Source organism: Rhincodon typus, chromosome 24 (genome assembly GCF_021869965.1).
Source record: "Rhincodon typus isolate 14 chromosome 24, sRhiTyp1.1, whole genome shotgun sequence".
NCBI lineage: Eukaryota > Metazoa > Chordata > Chondrichthyes > Orectolobiformes > Rhincodontidae > Rhincodon > Rhincodon typus.
Window position 1 is genome coordinate 30324498 of NC_063355.1, and position 18663 is coordinate 30343160.

The following is an 18663-nucleotide window of genomic DNA, read 5'->3' on the forward strand; positions in this document are numbered from 1 at the left end:
TTCAATGAGAAGCTGAACACAATTCTTTGTTGTTTTCTACTTCCCTCAGCATTACTCATGGTTAAGGATGGTACTGCAAACACTTCGATCATCATACATCTATAACTTTACGCAAAAACGGGTTAAGCAGAGTTCACAGTCTGCTATCGCACGTCAAATATATCTGATCCAGAATGAACAAACATCTCAAACTATTTCAACAAATACATTGGATAGACCACCATTAACAGCCTTTCATTGTCGAGAGAAAGCAAAAACCTATTGAGCAAAACACTTACATACTGGGAATTAACTAGAAATTCTATATACTGGAGTGACAAAAAGATAAACTTCCTGATAAACTGCTTGATTCTATCCTCACATTAGTTTTGTGCTTTGAGAATTGTAACCTGGGGAGTTTGGACCAGAGACAGCCATAGAGAACTATCTACAGACCATTGCTTTTTGTTGAGTTCTACTCAGAAGGGAGGAAACCATCATTAGCACAGCACTGTATATGCTTCTCAGGTAACCTTGTGTCAATCGGTATCAAGAAGAAATACTGTGGTACGTCTGAATGAACTGAATACATCAAATTGCTAATCAAACAGGAGCAGTCCTGAAGAAGGGTTATGCCTGAAATATTGACTGCTCCTTTCCTCCAGATGCTGCCTGGTCTGCTGTGTTCTTCCAGTCTTTTGTTTGTCTACCTTGGAATCCAGCATCTGCAGTTTGTTTTTGTCTCTAAAAGATGTACTGCCCTTGGAATAAAGAAATATCTGATTTTCCTGGGTGACTTTGATAACTTGCTAAACAGGACAACAGGCAAATAAATCATTATCCCCAGAAGAGATTTCAGGTTGATTCTCTGCTCTTGCATTCACTTCTGCATCTGTTAACAGATTTACTGTGCTCAGCAATCTGGAGGACACTGCCATCACGGTTACCACCATTGCTCACACCATGACCCACAGTAGCTCAATCCATCCATTTATGAACAGTAAAGCAATATAAAAAGAGAGGGAGCAGAAAACTACGATGGCAGAGAAAGCAAACAATCCACTGAAGCAATCGCTGATGGAGGTGAGGACATTGCAAAGGGTACTCTTCAATGGCATCACTTTGATGCATCTGTTTAAAGCTACAGAAAATACATATAAACCTTCATAGGCAATTTTTTGAGATAATTTTTTTTGAGGTTATCTGAATGAATAAATACATACCCACAAAATCTCTGTGTAAGTACTTATGCATGGAGCACTTTTCTCTTGTAAAATTTACTTACTGATAGTAGCATTGATTGTGAAAGTACAATGTGTAATGAATCCTGGCACTTTATTCCCAACAGGACACATAACGATGTCTGGCTAAGTGCTATAAAAAGGTTTTCTTAGGATTGTAACCATTTCTTCTTGCTGATCTATCAATGTAAGTGTGCTTGTGTGATTTATAACTGTGGCATATTTCTCTTTTCCAGCACTTTAAGGAAATTGCAGTAAAAACCTGCGCTATCAAAATTTTGAATTAGAACTTCTCAAAGTGAATCATCAGATGATAGAACCGGGTAGTGCAATTCTCTCAGCATAAGCACCACAGTGCAGAAAATAAATATGTTTATAATGCATTACAGACTGACACAGGTTTTTACAGCTGGAGAGTGAATCCATAAGCAGAGAGACTATAATAGGAGGAGGGCAGAGGAACAGTACAACAGCAAAATGGAAAAATTATGCAGAAGACACTTTTTTTTTTCTCTTTAACTTCTAATTTGGACCTTAGGCATTGGGTCCAGTTCTCTGCCATGCATGAACCAATCTGGGAGATCAGGATTTAATCACTTCCCAGGGGATGGACTCAGAGGGCAGCTGAGGAGGGGAATGGGGGTGGGGGTCACTAAAATGCTGTGATGCTACATCAGGGGGGCTCTCTGATGTAGTCTGATTTGGGCCAATGGTATTTGGTCAGTGACAGAGCATGCCCTACTGCATGGGGATAGCCATTCAGCAGTCCAACTGCATGATGGGAATGCTGTTCACTCCAATCACTGAGGCTAGCCTGGCACGAGCATAATAACTTTTTTTTAAATGTTTGTGAGGGCACCTCAAAATGGAGATGCCCTCTAATTCTCCCTGTAATCTCAGATCAGCCACCTCTCTGAAGGATTTTTCACATTCCCTATCATTGCACAGTTAACACAATTTCAATCAATAGACAAAGGAAGTCAAACACACATTTGTTTTATCAAGAAACTGGTGTTTTATTAAAGGTATAACTTGTTATAGTATTGGGGTGTGGTTAGCTCAGTTAGCTGGATGGCTAGTGGGTAATTCAACGAGATGCCGAGAGCGTGGGTTCAATTCTAACACCAGCAGAGAGTGCCATGAAGGGCTCTCCTTCTCACCCTTTCCCCTCACCCAAGGGGTACTGACCCTCTGGTTAAACCACCATTAGTCTTCTCTCTCTCTCATGAGACATCAGCCCTATGGTCCAGTATGACTATGGTGACTTTACCTTTATTGGCAATTTCAATAGCTAAAAGGCTACTTGTGCTCACTCTCTTTGACCTACCAATTTAATCAAGCAAATAGAAATTTTTAGTTTGTAAAGAAGCACAACAGTGTCTAATGTGCTTTTTGGCAGGTCAACTTACACATTCTACATCACATGCTATATTGGATAATTGCTTGCCTGGGTAGGGGCAATTTGGAAATCTATTGCTTCTTTCAGTCTCCTTTAGAAAGCTGATTAATACCCAAATGAAGTCATACCCAAGAGCAGTTGAACTTTAAAGGAAGAGCTGGAGACTGCCAATAGTCAGCGAATGACTGTGAATTACCCACTAGCCATCCAGCCAACTGAGCTAACCACACCCCAATACTAAAACAAGTTATACCCTTAATAAAACACCAGTTTGTTGATAAAACAATACAGATCTGAATATGGTGCCAGAAGCAGCAGGAGTAACATTTAATATCGATATTAAAAGTTTGGATGAATGCAGTGATACTCTAATGCCAGTATCGCTGCTTCCTGGCAAATGATTAGAATCCCCAGTGTACCGGTTGTATTTAAATGCTGCAAAAGAATCAAATGTGTGTGGTCTTGATCCATTTTTGAATTTGCTGCTCTAGCAAACCAATTTCTAGGCCTCTCTCTCTCTCTCTCTAGAGGTAGTGAGATTGCACATTGAGGGATGAAGACTCAGCCTACGACAAAGGAACTCAGGACATTACCTTTGGCAATGTGGAACGTGAGCTTGCCTTAAACAGGAGCAAAGCATCTCTTAACAGTTTAGTTTAAAGTACAAGAATTAGCAAATTGATTTAAAAAAAAGGCCACAGATTCAGAGAAAAGAGAACCAAGACAGATCATGGCAAAGCTTTATAAATCAGTGTTTAGGGCTGAGCTGGAGTGGAGTCAGTCATGCTGGGCATCATGCTCCAGAAAGAGCACAGAGATAGCTTACCAGATTATTACTCGGGATAAGGGACTTCAAATACTAGAAGAGTCTGGACTAATTAAGACTGTTCTCTTTGGAACCGATGAAGCTAACAGGTGGCCTGACAGAAGTTCTCAAAAGTTTGAGTTTTGCATGAAGTAGACAAAGAAATATTATTCTCCCTAGTACTGAAGTCAATAACTAACAATCATTGACACAAAATCACTGGCAAAGGATCTAGAGGGGACAAGGTGATTTTGTTTTTCACTCAGTATTGTCAGGATCCATAACACTCTACTTGTACAAGCTGGGAGCTGATTGCATAATGCGTATGAACAGGAGCAGGCCAAGCAATTCAAGACGAGGAATTTACAGAGTTACTACCGATAAGCAGGAATGTAGGAATAAGCAAAATGAGCCAGCACAGACATAAATGATCAAATGGCCTCTTTCTGTGTTGCAACTTGCAACACTATAGAAATTGGTGATAAATCCATGCACTGCTTTCACATATTTCATTTGTGATCCAGCCAACATCCACCCCTTTACTTTCACTCTTGAAGGGTTTGTTGCTCTATCTCTAACCTGTTATCTATCCTCTCGAAGAGCTTGATACATCAAAATCGTACTTGCAAGCTCACCAAAGCTCCCTTCAATTTATTGTTCTCTTTGTGTTTAAAATCTTGTCAAAACTCCAGCCAAATCCTCCTGGTTTGTTTCCCTTATGTTAGTTGTGAAGCACATTGCAATGTTCGATAAATGTGCTAAAAAAATGCAAGTTGTTATTGTAGGCTGAGTGCAATCTCATATAAAAAGCATTCTGATGGTAAATCTCACTGTTAATTGACCCTTATATTGATACACTGTAAAATGTAAACCTATGTATCAATATCATAAGTACCTGTGAAGAATGATATCAATGGACCAATAAGACATTGAATTTGTTAACTGGAAGGTTAATAATGGTTATCAAAGTTTAATATAAAATTCAATCTTCCTCCATATCTTTGGAGACTTTAAAAGAAGCTTTGATAATATAGCTTAAGCTAATCCTATGTTCCAGTCCATAAACGCTCACATGGTGTAATGGTTGCCCAGGGTTAATCCCTGATTGGTTTGAGTTAGTTGATCTCAGCAAATCCAGCAGATGGTATGTGAAAAATGCTTCAGTGTCAATGCTTTAGGGAGTGGATATAAAGCGCACAGATGAGATCAGGTTCTGGCTGGGCTGTGGACAGATAACATGCTGCCATTCACCACACAGCTCCACATAATTGGAATGAGGTACCGCAGACAGCTGCCACATGTGGAGCAATACTCCAACAAGAGTCAGCACATTATATCACTTTATGTGTCAGCAATATTCAAAAAGACTGCTGTTCAGAAAACACACAAGCACTATGCTACTTCCTACCTACCTCCTATCCATCTGCCCACAACAAAATCTGTGGGAGTAAGCAACCCATTCTCCCATTTTAAGCTGGCATTCATTTTTCATGAGGAAGAATATGATTAAGTGCAAAATACCACCCATTCAACCATAAAACACATTAAAACCATTGTCCCTAATTTTGCACAGTGCACTTAAATATGAGCAAATGAATCTCTGTGAAGACTAAGTATATGAAACCACATATCATTTAACTTTATACTTCAAATTAAGACTATCCCCTGAAACTGTGGTAACAAGTAATTGCTTTCCTTTTAAAAAAAAATCTGTGTATTTTTGAAGCTTAAAAGGGAGTTGTGGTTGTGAACCATACTATAATTACTTGTGAATAAAACCCTTGGGTCAACAAAACCCTGTCACACTCCGCTGCAGTCACTCAGCATTGTAGACACAGGGAAATCAAACTGCATGGAGACGGCAGTCTGTATGCATTTTAAATTTCTTGCCGAGACAAAACCGTACAATTAGGAACTTATGTAATTTAGAGTAAAAGATTCAAAACTTTTTATAAATCTGACTATATCCAGGCACGTTCGCCATTGTGATTTTTCTCGTCCCCGCAATAAACCTTCTGAAATTATTCCATCAGTCCCCCCGCCAACCTCAACATCTGTCACCACGGCAGTGAATCCAATAATAAAACAAGCTGGTGACAGAATTCAAAGCATCGAGCAAACACGGCTATACTACATATTCCAACAGGAAAGAACTACATTAAAGCAGCCACCATTAACAATTAGAAATTTTTCAAAGGTGGTGAAATTTGGTGACTATTTTTTAAAGTGCACATATTTTGAAAATACTACTTGACCTTCACAGGTACATGATTAATGGGTAGAGTGGGAAGGAGAAACAAAGGCCAGTCCAGAGTTTCCAGGTCTGAGCTACAGTGGTGCACAGTCAGCAATATGACACCGGTGTGACATTGGAAAGTGCTGTGATTAGCAGTGATTAACACCATACTGTATGTGCAAGTGATGCACAGATTGTTCGAATCCCAGTGCAGGTTGACACAAGTTTGCATTGGTTATCACTAATCTGCTTAGTGTACAAAAAATGCTGATTCGGGGTATATTTTGACAGTTTGTTTAAGCTCTTCTCTGTTGTCTAGTTTTATTGGAGCCATTACTATTCCTTCTTCAGTTGTCACCAAAACAGGAAGCAAAATTCCTCCAATACCGATTATTGTTTGAGTAGTGAAATTGCAATGATTTGTCTTCTAGCACAGTCAAGTTACCACGGTTTGTTATTAATACAAAGAGATGAACATGAAAAAATACTCGTCCAGACGTCTTGCAAAGCATTTTAACGCATGAGATGTTGTGACCTTGTCCAATAGGTGCATGCATTAGTTGGTAGGATACTGAATCCTATGTACCCAGTTCTATCGTTCAGCTGGACTGAATTAGCCACCTGAGCTGAGACAGTATTAGGCACCTCATTTATATTAATTTGAAAAATCTTTTGTTTTTTCTTTTGTTTTTCTTTCAGTTGCACTTCATTACTACACTCCTGATCTTTGGGCCATCCAGTGTGAAAAGATGTAGGTAAATCACAGAGGATCTCCTTATGGTCCTGCTCCTGGGCTTGGCCAAAGTAGCCATTAACAGGTTCAGGCCACAGCTCATGAGGGGGGTCATAGATCCTGACTGTCTTCCGTTCTTCTGTGGCTACGTTTGTGCCTCAGTGTCTTTGGAGAGCGATGTCTACCAACACTCTTGATGCCTTTAGACAGGGGTGGGCACTAGAGCAGGGTGGAGTTCCTTATCTCCCCCTCCAACTCCATTCTGATTCTATCCCCTCCCTCACCTTTGCTGTCATTACACTGCAGCTAAACCTGTTAATTGGAAACATAGCTGATTTAGTGGCGGTAGATTGTAGGTAAAACGTAACATGGGTGATTTGGTGGGGGGAAGCAAATAATCAGTTGGGCATGAAAGTTCTTCTAGATATTAAAGATAAGAAGAGACAACATTAGGAACTGGGGCTCTTGTTGTAGTGTCCCTACCTCTGGACATTGAGGTCTAACATGTCTGAACAGGTTGATTAGAAATATCCAGCCTGGAGACAGTATTAGAGTAAGTTCAAGTAGACACTAGCCTCCTTCACCATGACATACCTCTTCCCAAAGATCTCTAGTTCTGTCTGGCTCCTGTATCAAGCACTCTTAAATATTAATGTAATGTGCTACAACCAGTCAGTGCAGCAGAAATCTCACTATCTTACGACTATGTAAATAAATGCCTCGTAAATTTTTTATCTAATCCACCAGAGACTTTGGTATTTTCATTCATCCACATGTGGAACACATTTCTCCACATCTACCCTACTGATCCGCTGCATAACTTTTAAGTTCTGTGCCATATCTCCCCTTAATCTGTTTCCAAAGCCAGGATTCCCAAACTTCTCAATTTTTCTTTATAGTTACATGTTCTCCATTCTGCTACATCCTTGTAAATCTTCTTGCATTTTTCCCAGTAGTTCAATATCCTTCCTGTAATCTGGAACTGCTCACAGCACTCCAAGAACTGTGTAACCAAGACTTGGCAAGATTTTAACGTTACCTACCTGCTTTTTTATTTGTTTCTCTAGCACTTAAACACAATATTTTGTTTATGCTCTTTAAGGCCTTAACACCATGTCAGCCATGCCTCAGATGGTAGTATTCTTGTTCCTGAATAAGAAGGGTGTGGATTCAAGTTCTATTTCATAACAGTGAGTGCAAACATCCAGGCTGATATTCCAGTGCAGTGCTGAGGGAGTGATGCAATGTTGGAGGTGCTGTATTCAGAACCAGATGTTAGACTGACCCTCTATCTCTCCTCTAAGGTAGTCATAATTGATCCCATGGCACTATTTTGAAAAAGAATAGGGGACCTAACCCCAATGACCTAACCAATAGTTAGCCTTTAATACACACCACAAAAAAACATTAACATTACCACACTGATATTTGTGGAAGCTTCTTGCATATAAATAGGTGCCATATTTCCAATAATACAACAGTGACAATGGGCTGGAATCTACGTCACATGGCCTCTAGAATAGCTAAAATGTACATGAGAGCCTGACAGAGGAAGAATGGCTGCCTCATAGCCATTTAATAGGCTAGAGGCTGGACTTCTGCTCATCAACGACAGGGAGAGCAGCCAGAGAGAGCTACTGACCAGTACAAGACTGGCACTTACCAGAAGCATCATGAGTTGAGAATGGCCACTGCTAGTATTACGCTCTGGTGACAAAGAGGAATGTCTGATGGATCAGAACATTCTAAGTATTTGGGGGTTGGGAAAGGTTCAAGGGTCAAGATTGGAGTGGCCATTAGTGGAGGATAACCTGGGAAGGGGCTTCCTGCTGATGATGGGGTGAGGTGGGTGGGTGGGGGGGGAAGCGGGTGGAGAGGAGAGAGGTCTCTCATAGCCCCAGGCAGCCAGATAAGGAGGCACATGGAAATTTGATGGGTCAGCTGTTTCGCTTTAAATTGCAGCACAATAAGGTCCTTGAGTGAGCGTTAATTTCCCACAATTAAGAAGCACATTGGTCTGATGGGCAGCTGCATTATGCTGTCCTCCACCTAGGTTATAATTGCAGTGTGTGTAGGGGCAGAGAAATTGTTATGTTCCTGTGCCTCCAAACATGTTGGTGCTGAAGCAGGAAAATCCTGAGATCATGAAAGGCGCGATAAAAATTTAAGTATCTTTTAAAATCAATTTGTTTTGCTACTTTCAATAATCTACTATCCTAAATAGTTTTCTTTTAATACATTTAAACACAGGCCTGTTTATTCCTTCTATCAAAATACACCGCATTAAACTCCACAGTGCTGCATTTAATTTGCCATTTACTCACTTTTCTGCAAACCTGTTTTTCTCTAAATTATTGGCTGCAGTCACCAATTTTACACACTTTAAAAGTGTGACACCTTGCTTCCAATTTGAGTCCAAACCATCTGAGGAATTGGCCAGATAGAGTTACTGTGTCGCAAGGAAGAAAAATTAGGTAATTACTGCTCACAGTTACCATGATCAAATATACACCTTTTCCCAGTTTTATGAAACTTTGTAAATATCAATTTTACTGTGTTCTACTGGAGAGTAATTTTCAAACCTTATGTTTCAGAATGAAATGCTAGCCAAATAATAGGTTGTCTTTAGGAACAGGAAAGAACTATAAAATAGGTCAGGATTCCATTTTTCATTTAATTTCATGGAACTTATCAGGTAAAGGTCAGATGATTTAGGGAGCTATCACTAGTAATTCACCTATTTCTCAAGAAGAATGTCAAAGTAAAATGTGAACACAACTTTTTTTTCTGAACTAAGGTATAACATTAATGCAATACGATACAATCAACATTGCCATGCACCCACATCAGTCTTGTCCTATTGTGCATGCTGAGTGATCCTCACATTTTTACAGTTATGGTGAAAATTCATATGTACACACCTTCCATTACAGCTCTAATGTACTCCATTGAGACCTTCCTAAAAATGTCACAAATCCTGAGGAAGCATCATGAGCTACAACATATATACAGCTATAATATCACTTCCTGACCTGATAATGAACAGCTGTAAGTTGAGCCAAAATGTTCTTTTACTGGCACTTATAACAATCTGAGATACAACCCAGTCCTTCTTACAATCACATGATCACTGAACCTCGTGTCTTAATTAGTTTCAAGTGATACTAACCAAATATTCCCTTTGTGAGTTTTAATATTTCTCTAAATAAAGAGAATTCTATTCAGGAACAACCTACAAATGTATGACCTCATCACCGGGGAGTATTAGGTTCAACCCAAAATATGAATTTGCATCCTTATGTGTTATCCAACGTAAACCAACTTTGCTAGCAGCTAAGGACAGACTCCAACAATAATAATTTGGCATTTGACAGTGTATTTTCAAGGAAGTTTGGTGCACAGATGATGTCACCAGGAAGTCTAAATTGATTTCCTGCAGTTAGTCTAATTCACGTGGCAGACAAAGCACACCTTCCAATTTAAAGCACTAAAGTCTTTGGTACAAGAATTAGTTGTTTTGCAGTTTTATATTTTTTGTAGTAATTATATCTAATTTCCTGACAACTGAATTCTGTCCTGTTTTACCAAGAGAGACACCATTTCCTGGGTCAGAGTCTTGAAACAGTCTTGCACATTGTAATGATGCTGCTAAAGAGAGGTAGAAAGACCAGCCCCTACTCACCAAAATCAAATCCTGTCAACAACCACATGAAGTCTGGTTGGTTAAAAGTTGTACTTTTTTGTACTTTGATAGGATTGCTGGCAAGGTCATTTGTAATCCATTTCTAATTGCTCTTGAGCAATAGCTTATTGGGATTTTTCAGAGGGCAGTTAAAAGTAAACCACATTGTTGTAAAATTTGGAGCCACTGGGGGCCAGACCAGGTAAAGCCAGGAGATTTCCTTCCCAAAAGATGACTAGTGAATGAGACGTGTTTTTACAACAATCAATCATAGTTTCAAGATCACTATTGCTGAGGCTTGCTTTCAGTCCCAGTTTTTTTCTAATTAATTGGGTTTAAATTCCACTAGCTACCATGGTGCCACTCAAACATTGATGTTCTGAATGCGAATTGTATTTGCAACAAGAATGCCAAAGTCACACGAATTCCAGATGTATAAATCTACTATAAGGTGTGCAACATCATGGCACAGTGTGTTAATATTTCAGTGTGTTAGGATTATAGAAACGTAGCATGGCAATTAATAATCATGATAGTGCGCACTTGAAAGATTCTCATTTGCTGAGATCTAAACAAGTTAGTTTGTCAAAGACATGGGGAAAAGAGAAATTAATGGCCAAATTTTCAAAAGTTTGTGAATTCAGCAGTGAAATAGGACTGGGAATAGACTACTGGCCTTCTGGACTTCATAAAATATAATGACAGTCAGAAAATAAAGTGAGAAGAAGAAAATTCAGTGAAGCAATTATGAATTTACCAGAATCTAATATATTAGAACCTTATACACCACTGCAAGGTGAAATTCAATTTGTAATAATGGAAAGCAGTTACACAGAATGAACCTTACACCTCCACATTTAGTCAGGCTGGTCCATTGATTACCAATTGTATGAAACATGCTATCTGACTGAACATTCTTGATAAACAGTAAAAACAGGGGAACTGTACCTTTCCTGCTGAAGTGCATCTTCACAAATCTCATAAATTTGAGGAGCATCAATGCATTCATAAGAAATTTAAAATTTTGAGTTATTAAATCAATAATGTTGTCCTGAATTAGGATATTCTGGAGAGATCCGTCTTTTTCCGGGGAAACTCTGTTTCAATTGTTTCTCCCTCATTACAGTGGCATTAATCCAAAGACAGCATTAACAAGTCTACATACAAGAAATATTAGATTCAACATTACAGACCATATTTGACTAAGTTTATGCTTATTACGACTCTGAATGTTTTATTTATTTAGCAATATTTTTCTCATGATTTTTGTTTCTTGTATCTATTATAAACCATCAAATGACTTTTCTCAAATTCAGATGGAGGAAAAAAAATCAGAACATGCCTTTTCCTACAAATTATTTGTGTTTTATTGACCAGCAAACTACAGAAAAGCATGCAATTCTCAACAAAATGTGCTCACTCCACTTGCTGATGTTTGGCAAGAGAGAATGATACATATTACATGCACTAACTGGTAATTACATAATTTATTCAGTCATGGAATATAAGCATATTTATGGTCCACCTCTAATTGCCTTTGAGACGGTGCTTTCTTCAGCTGCTATAGTCTACATGGTTTGTTGTTCGAGAATGAAAATCAGTTGTTCACAACCGGAGGGGTTCTTCAGGAGTATCTTCAATTTATATTAAGTTAAAATCCCAGTTGCAAATATTTCAAGAGGGTGCTACCTTTTCAATAGTTTTAAAGTAAATCTAATAGTGTAGCAAGTGAAAGTGTTGTATCAATTAAACTGATTTTCAGTTTGTAAGGGTTTCAGCTGCATCTATAGATGAATGGGGAATGACAAACTGCAACATCTGGATTTAGATGTTTAACTGTGCTTGGGCAAATATCAGCAGTTTCACAGAGTAATCATAGTGAACGTCGATAGTTTCTTCATCATTACAACCTCAAATTCTGAGCCACATGTTACTTTTCCTATCAGAGGAAACTCTAGTACCCTTTGAAACCTGGGAACTATAAGACAGGGCATGCATATTCAACAAGGTTATCAGCTTACGTCAGCATTACTACTTTTGCCTCTGAGTTGAAAGTTTGGAGGTTCAAGGACATTTTGAGCACATAAAGCATGCATAATTATGTAGCCTGCTTTCTTTAATATACTGATATACTAAGCTACGATTTGCTCTGTGGGAGCAACCTACGGACGCATATTGTATTGTTCAGGTGATTTAAAAAGAGATCCTCCAGACTGCTCCTGGAAGTGGAAGAATTTTTCTTTTCTGTCCACCAATGGTTTGGTCTAAAACATGTGGTCTGGTATCATGGCTTTCATTGATACCTGTGTGAGTTGGATTCACGAGGTACGTAATCAACAGGAAGCCTTGTTGCCTATTAGCCATCTTTTGCTTTGTTGCCTCAAATGAAAATGCTACAGCCGATTGCTGCAGAATGAAAGTATGAGGACAGTTTCTAGCATGCCTGACATGACCTCCAAGATTGGCTGCCAATGGTCAAATAGCACTTGAGCACTGAAAGAAAGGAATCCCTTTCAATTCAGAGAATGCCATTAGGCACCTGTAAATCAACATGGGGAGAGTAAATGGCATTACCGAAAATTTCTCAAGTCCAGAAAAACCGTGTTCTCATCCCATTTGCTGATGTTTGGTAATAGAGACTGAAACGTTGTTAGCCTCTTTGAACGGAGATTTCAGTGACCTCCATTATAGGTGGGTGGATATCAGACTGCGAGATGTTATAAATATATCCAGCTCTAGTCAAGACAATGCCACTTGCAATGCCACCTGTACTCTGTTCTGACATGCAGTTTTAACTGGCACAAGACTTCTTTTCTGTAAGTGCAGACATTGCACACACTGTTCCTTGCTAGTGTTAAGGAGGTTGGGGTAGGCGATGGCCTAGTGGTGTTATTGCTTGACTATTAATCCGGAAACCCAGCTAATGTTCTGGGGGCCTGGGTTCGAATCCCACCATGGCAGATGGTGGAATTTGAATTTGAATTCAATAATTTTTTTAAAAATCTGGAATTAAGAATCTACTCATCACCATGAAATCATTGGTGAACCCATCTAGCTCACTAATGTCCTTCAGGGAAATCTGCTACCCTCACCTGGTCCAGCCTACACGTGACTCCAGACCCACAGCAATGTGGTTGACTCAGAAATGGCCTAGCAAGCCACTCAGTTGTACCAATTGCTACAACGTCTCAAAAAAAATGAAATCGGACGGATCACCTGGCATCAACCTAGGCACTGGAAAAGACAAGGGCAGAAACAGCCCCGTCAAACCTGCAAAATCCTCTTCGTTAACATCTAGGGACTGGTGCCAAAATTGGGACAGCTGTTTCACAGACGAGTTAAGCAACAGCCTGACATAGTGGTACTAACAGAATCATACCTCACAATGTCGCAGATACCACCATCACCAGCTAGTCTTGTCCCACCGGCAGGACAGACCGAGCAGAGGTGACAACACAGTTGTACACAGTCGGGAGGGAGTTGCTCTCGGACTCCTCAACATTGACTTTGGACCCCATGAAGTCTCACGGCTTCAGGTTAAACATGGGCAAGGAAACCTCCTGCTGATTACCACATACCGCCCTCCCTCAGCTGATGAATCAGTACTCCTCCATGTTGAACAACAGTTAGAGGAAGCACTGAGGATAGTAAGGGCACAAAATGTACTGTGGGTGGGAGATTACGTATATCACCAAGAGTGGCTCGGCAGCAGTACTACTGATCGAGCTGGTTGGGTCCTAAAGGACATAGCTGCGAGACCGGGTCTGCGGCAGGTGGTGAGGGAACCAACAAGAGGGAAAAACATACTTGACCTCATCCTTACCAATCTGCCAGCTGCAGTTACATCTGTCCATGACAGTATTGGTAAGAGTGACCATCGCACAGTCCTTGTGGAGACAAAGACCCACCTTCACATTGAGAATAACTTCCATCGTGTTGTGTGGCACTATCGATGTGCTAAATAGGCAAGACTTCGCATGGATCTAGCAGCTCAAGACTGGGCATCCATGAGGTGCTGCCACCAACAGCAGCAGGATTGTACTCCAGCACAATCTGTAACCTCGTGGCCCAGCATATTCCCCCATTCAACCATTACCATCAAGCCAGGGGATCAACCCTGGTTCAACGGAGAGTGCAGGAGGGCATGCCGGGAGCAGCACCAGGTATATCTGAAGATGAGGTATCAACCTGGTGAAGCCACCAAACAGATCTGCTTGCACGCCAAACAGCAAAAGCAGCAAATGATAGACAGAGCTAAGCGATCCCACAACCAACAGATCAGATCTAAGCTCTGCAGTCCTGCCACATCAAGTCGTGAATGGTGGTGGACAATTAAACAACTCACTGGAGGAGGCGGCTCCACAAATATTCCTATCCTCAATTATGCAACAGCCCAGCACATCAGTGCAAAAAATAAGGCTAAAGCATTCGCAGCAATCTTCAGCCAGAAGTGCTGAGTGGATGATCCATCTTGGCCTCCTCCAATGGTCCCCAGTATTACAGATACCAGTCTTCAACGAATTTGATTCACTCCACATGATATCAAGAAACAGCTGGAGACACTGGTCACTGGTCAAAGGCTACAGACCCTGACAATATTCTGGCAATAGTGCTGAAGGCTTGTGTTCCAGAACTTGCAGCTCCCCTCGCCAATCTGTTCCAACGGTACAGTTACAACACTGGTATCTACCAGACAATGTGGAAAATTGCCCAAGGATGTCTTGTACACAAAAAGCAGGACAAATCCAACCCGGCCAATTACCGCCCCATCAGTCTCCCCTCAATCATCAGTAAAGTGATGGAAGGTGTCAGCAACAGTGCTATCAAGCAGCACCTGCTCAGCAATAACCTGCTCAGTGACGTCCAGTTTGGGTTCCGCCAGGGCCACTCAGCTCCTGACCTCATTACAACCTTGGTTCAAACATGGACAAAACAGCTGAATTCCAGAAGTGAGGGGAGAGTGACAGCCCTTGATATCAAGGCTGCATTTGACCAAGTGTAGCATCAAGGATCCCTAGCAAAACTGGAATCAATGGGCATCAGGGGGGCAAACTCTCCAGTGGTTGAAGTCATACCTGACACATAGGAAGATGCTCGTGGTTGTTGGAGATCAGTCATCTCAGCTCCATGACATCTCTGCAGGAGTTCCTCAGTGTCCTCAAACCATCAATCTTGGACTGCTTCATCAATGACCTTCCCTCCATTACAAGGTCAGAAGTGGGGATGTTCATCAATGATTGCACGATGTTCAGTACCATTCATGACACCTCAGATACTGAAGCAGTCTGTGTTCAAATGCAACAAGATCTGGACAATATCCAGCCTTGGGCTGACAAGTGATAAGTGACATTCGCGCCACACAGATGCCAGGCTATGACCATCACCAACAAGAGAGAATCTAATCACCGTCCCTTGTCATTCAACAGTGTTACCATCACTGAATCCCCCACTATCAACATCCTGGGGTTTACCATTGATCAGAAACTTACTGGACTCACCACATAAACACAGTGGCTATGAGAGCAGGCCTGAAGCTAGGAATACTGTGGCATGTAACTCACCTCCTGACTCCTCAAAGCCTGTCCGCCATCAAGTCAGGAGTGTGATGGAACACTCCCCACTTGCCTGGATGAGTGTAGCTCCAACAACACTCAAGAAGCTCGACACCATCCAGGACAAAGCCGTCCAGTTGATTGGCATTACATCCACAAGTATCCACTCCCTCCACCACCGACGCTCAGTAGCAGCAGTGTGCACCATCTACAACATGCACTGCAGGAATTCATCCAAGATCCTCAGATAGTACCTTCCAAACCCACGACCACTTGCATCCAGAAGGACAAGGGGAGCAGACATACGGGAACACCACCAGTTCCACATTCCCCTTCTTGCCACTCACCATTCTGACTTGGAAATATATCACCGTTCCCTCACTGTCACTGGGTCAAAATCCTCTCTAAGGGCAGTGTGGACTGCAGTGGTTCAAGGCGGCAACTCACCACCACCTTGTCAAGGGCAATTATGGATGGGCAAGAAATGCTGGCCAGCCAGCGACGCCCACATCCCACAAATGAATAGAAAAAAATGTTTAGGCTGATGTATTGCTCCTTAAGTAACCTGGGAATAAACATCCTCTAGCTGAGAACCCTTACCCCTCCCCCCAGGTCTTCTCACAAATTGGCCTGTTCTGCACATTCCTCACCCATGCTATATTACAAGGAGAATGCCTATTGGTACACACGTGTTTGGGAGCAACTAGATTGTGTAGAATCCTTGACGTGAGCAAAATGCTCTTCATTCAAAGGCAAAGGTGTGCACTTGCAGACTGTACACCATTCTGTCCATGACTGGCCCTCAAATAGTACCCAAACAATGGACACTACCAAACACAATTTCACTAGTTGTGGCCTTTGTATTATTAGTAGAATACTCCATATTGAAGATTGTTCAGACTTTAGAAACATTATACACCATCATGGAGAAGAGATGTTTTATCATGTACTGATCAGATCCTGCTAATGGATGGCATATTTTGCAACTAGAAAGCAGGTTTTTCTTTTAAAAAATCTTCTAATGGCACAGTTGGAAGGGAACCGCCAGTGGTCCAGATTTTTGTGTGGACTTGGTAGAATTAGAACAGCGCACTTCTGTGTCTTCTGAAATATTCACCTAACCCCCATGTTACGTTGTCCCGAATTTTTCTCTTTTCGCACAGCAGGTTCACAGACTACTTTGCTGGCTGCCAATGAGTGCATGAGAAGACTGGGAGCCAGCACAGTACATAGGGAGCCAGTTAGACAGTTCATCTTGGTTCTCCAATATCGTTCTCCAACATTGTTTAAAGGCCTCCTGAACTTCACCCTCCACCCTCTATGTTACGCCCCCTGAGAGTGTCCATGCCACCTATATGCTACTTTATCCCAATCTACCACTCCATGCCATCATGTGTCCCCTCAGAATCTACATGCCCCGCTTGCATTCTGCAAAGCCATTCACCCAATATGGGTTTTATACAGTCATTGGAAGCCATGCAATCAATGTTGGAATTATCTTAAAATCGTTGGAAAAACATCTCTAAAAATCTAATAAAACCATGAATTCAAACATACTATCATTGCTACCGGAAAGGAAAAATAGCTATTCCAGTGCCAAAATAAAAGAAATTCTATGCAAAGCAAAATACTGAGGATGTTGGGCAAATGAAATAAACGTCATTCATTTAAATACCGATAAGGTTTGCAAATACAAAAATTCACACCCAATTGGTTAGAATAGATTCCTAAGTTTTCAACAGTTTTTGGATCCTGTTGAGTAGAAGCCATATTTAGCTTTTCAAACATTAAAAATGGCTACAGCTGTCACAACGAAAAATTCTAGTTATATGGCCTGAAACTGACAGAACAACGTCCCATTCTGACTTCAAAACAAAGTGTTAATAAATAAAGATAAGTAGAGTTCCAGAGATATTTTTTCAACTTTCAAAAGCAGGGTCTTTTAACATCTAATGTTGTCAGCCAACTTATAGTATAGTATAAACATAACAGTAGCAGTTGGCACGACTTCTGTTTTTAAATTTTAATGCATAATGGAAATTTGACAAAAAGCACTGTCGAGTGCTTTTGACAACTACATAATACTAGTTCATGTACAGTCAACTTAACTTTGCAGGACAGGTCTCTAAAATGAATCACAATTAAAAATATAATAGCTTGCAATATAGCATCTATTAGTGACATCTGAAGGTGTCAAGTTATTAATTGCTTACCTATCAGAATGCTCTTGCCTCCCAGCAAACTTCCCACAGGAAGTGCATGTTTTACTAAAACCTATATAAATTTACATCTAAAAAACCTCCCAAATCGCCCAAAGGCCATACAAAAATGTGTCTTCACTGCAAGACAATGGAAACGTACTCGTCCTGCATTCAAAAAGCTAAGCTCAGCTTTTACGATCCTAGTTGCACCTCTATTAGGCAACAACAATCCAAATCCTAGAGTTAAAACAGGTACCTCCCTGACTGAGAGAACATTACGTTGCCTGTTGACTCCATGCTCTGTTGATATCCACTTACGTGACGCTGCACCTGTTTGCAGAAAAGAATTAGGTGAAGTACCCACCTCACGATCTTTTAGCTTCATGGCCAGCACTAGCTGGAGACGGTGGTTGTTTAGGGCCTCTCGGTAGTTGCCGCTGGAGAAGAATGCCGAACCCAAATTACCATGGGCTCGACACTCGCCCGTATGGTCACCTGAGTAAAAGAAAACAAAACATAACTCTTTTGATCAAGTACAGTAGATTATTTGAACAAAGATTGGATGATTTGAAGAAATAATTGATGAATATTTAACTTGATCAACTTTCACTTCTCAAGCTGCTTAGTTAAGCTGAACTCTACGTAAGAAAATAAGATCAACAATTAATACTTTGAAACTGCTTTTCCCCAGTTTTTGACCTTCATAATTGTAGATGTGGTACCTTTTCAGCTAAGTGATCATCACATTCATTAAAGCAGTCACTTTGGTGAATAATTTAAGAGTTAAGATAGTAATCTATTTGACCATGGATGCACAATTAAGTTGAGCCAACTC

The 18663-nt window shown here is 40.7% G+C and overlaps 1 protein-coding gene across 1 annotated transcript in view; it reads right to left on the reverse strand.

Moving 5' to 3' along the window:
• Window positions 1–18663, reverse strand: part of LOC125485994 (tetratricopeptide repeat protein 28-like) — a 144648-nt gene that overhangs the window by 15657 nt on the left and 110328 nt on the right. Inside the window, exon 4 of the mRNA XM_048611729.1 lies at window positions 18193–18323. Within this exon, the coding sequence (XP_048467686.1) occupies window positions 18193–18323 (131 nt within the window). The remainder of the gene's footprint in view (window positions 1–18192; window positions 18324–18663) is intronic.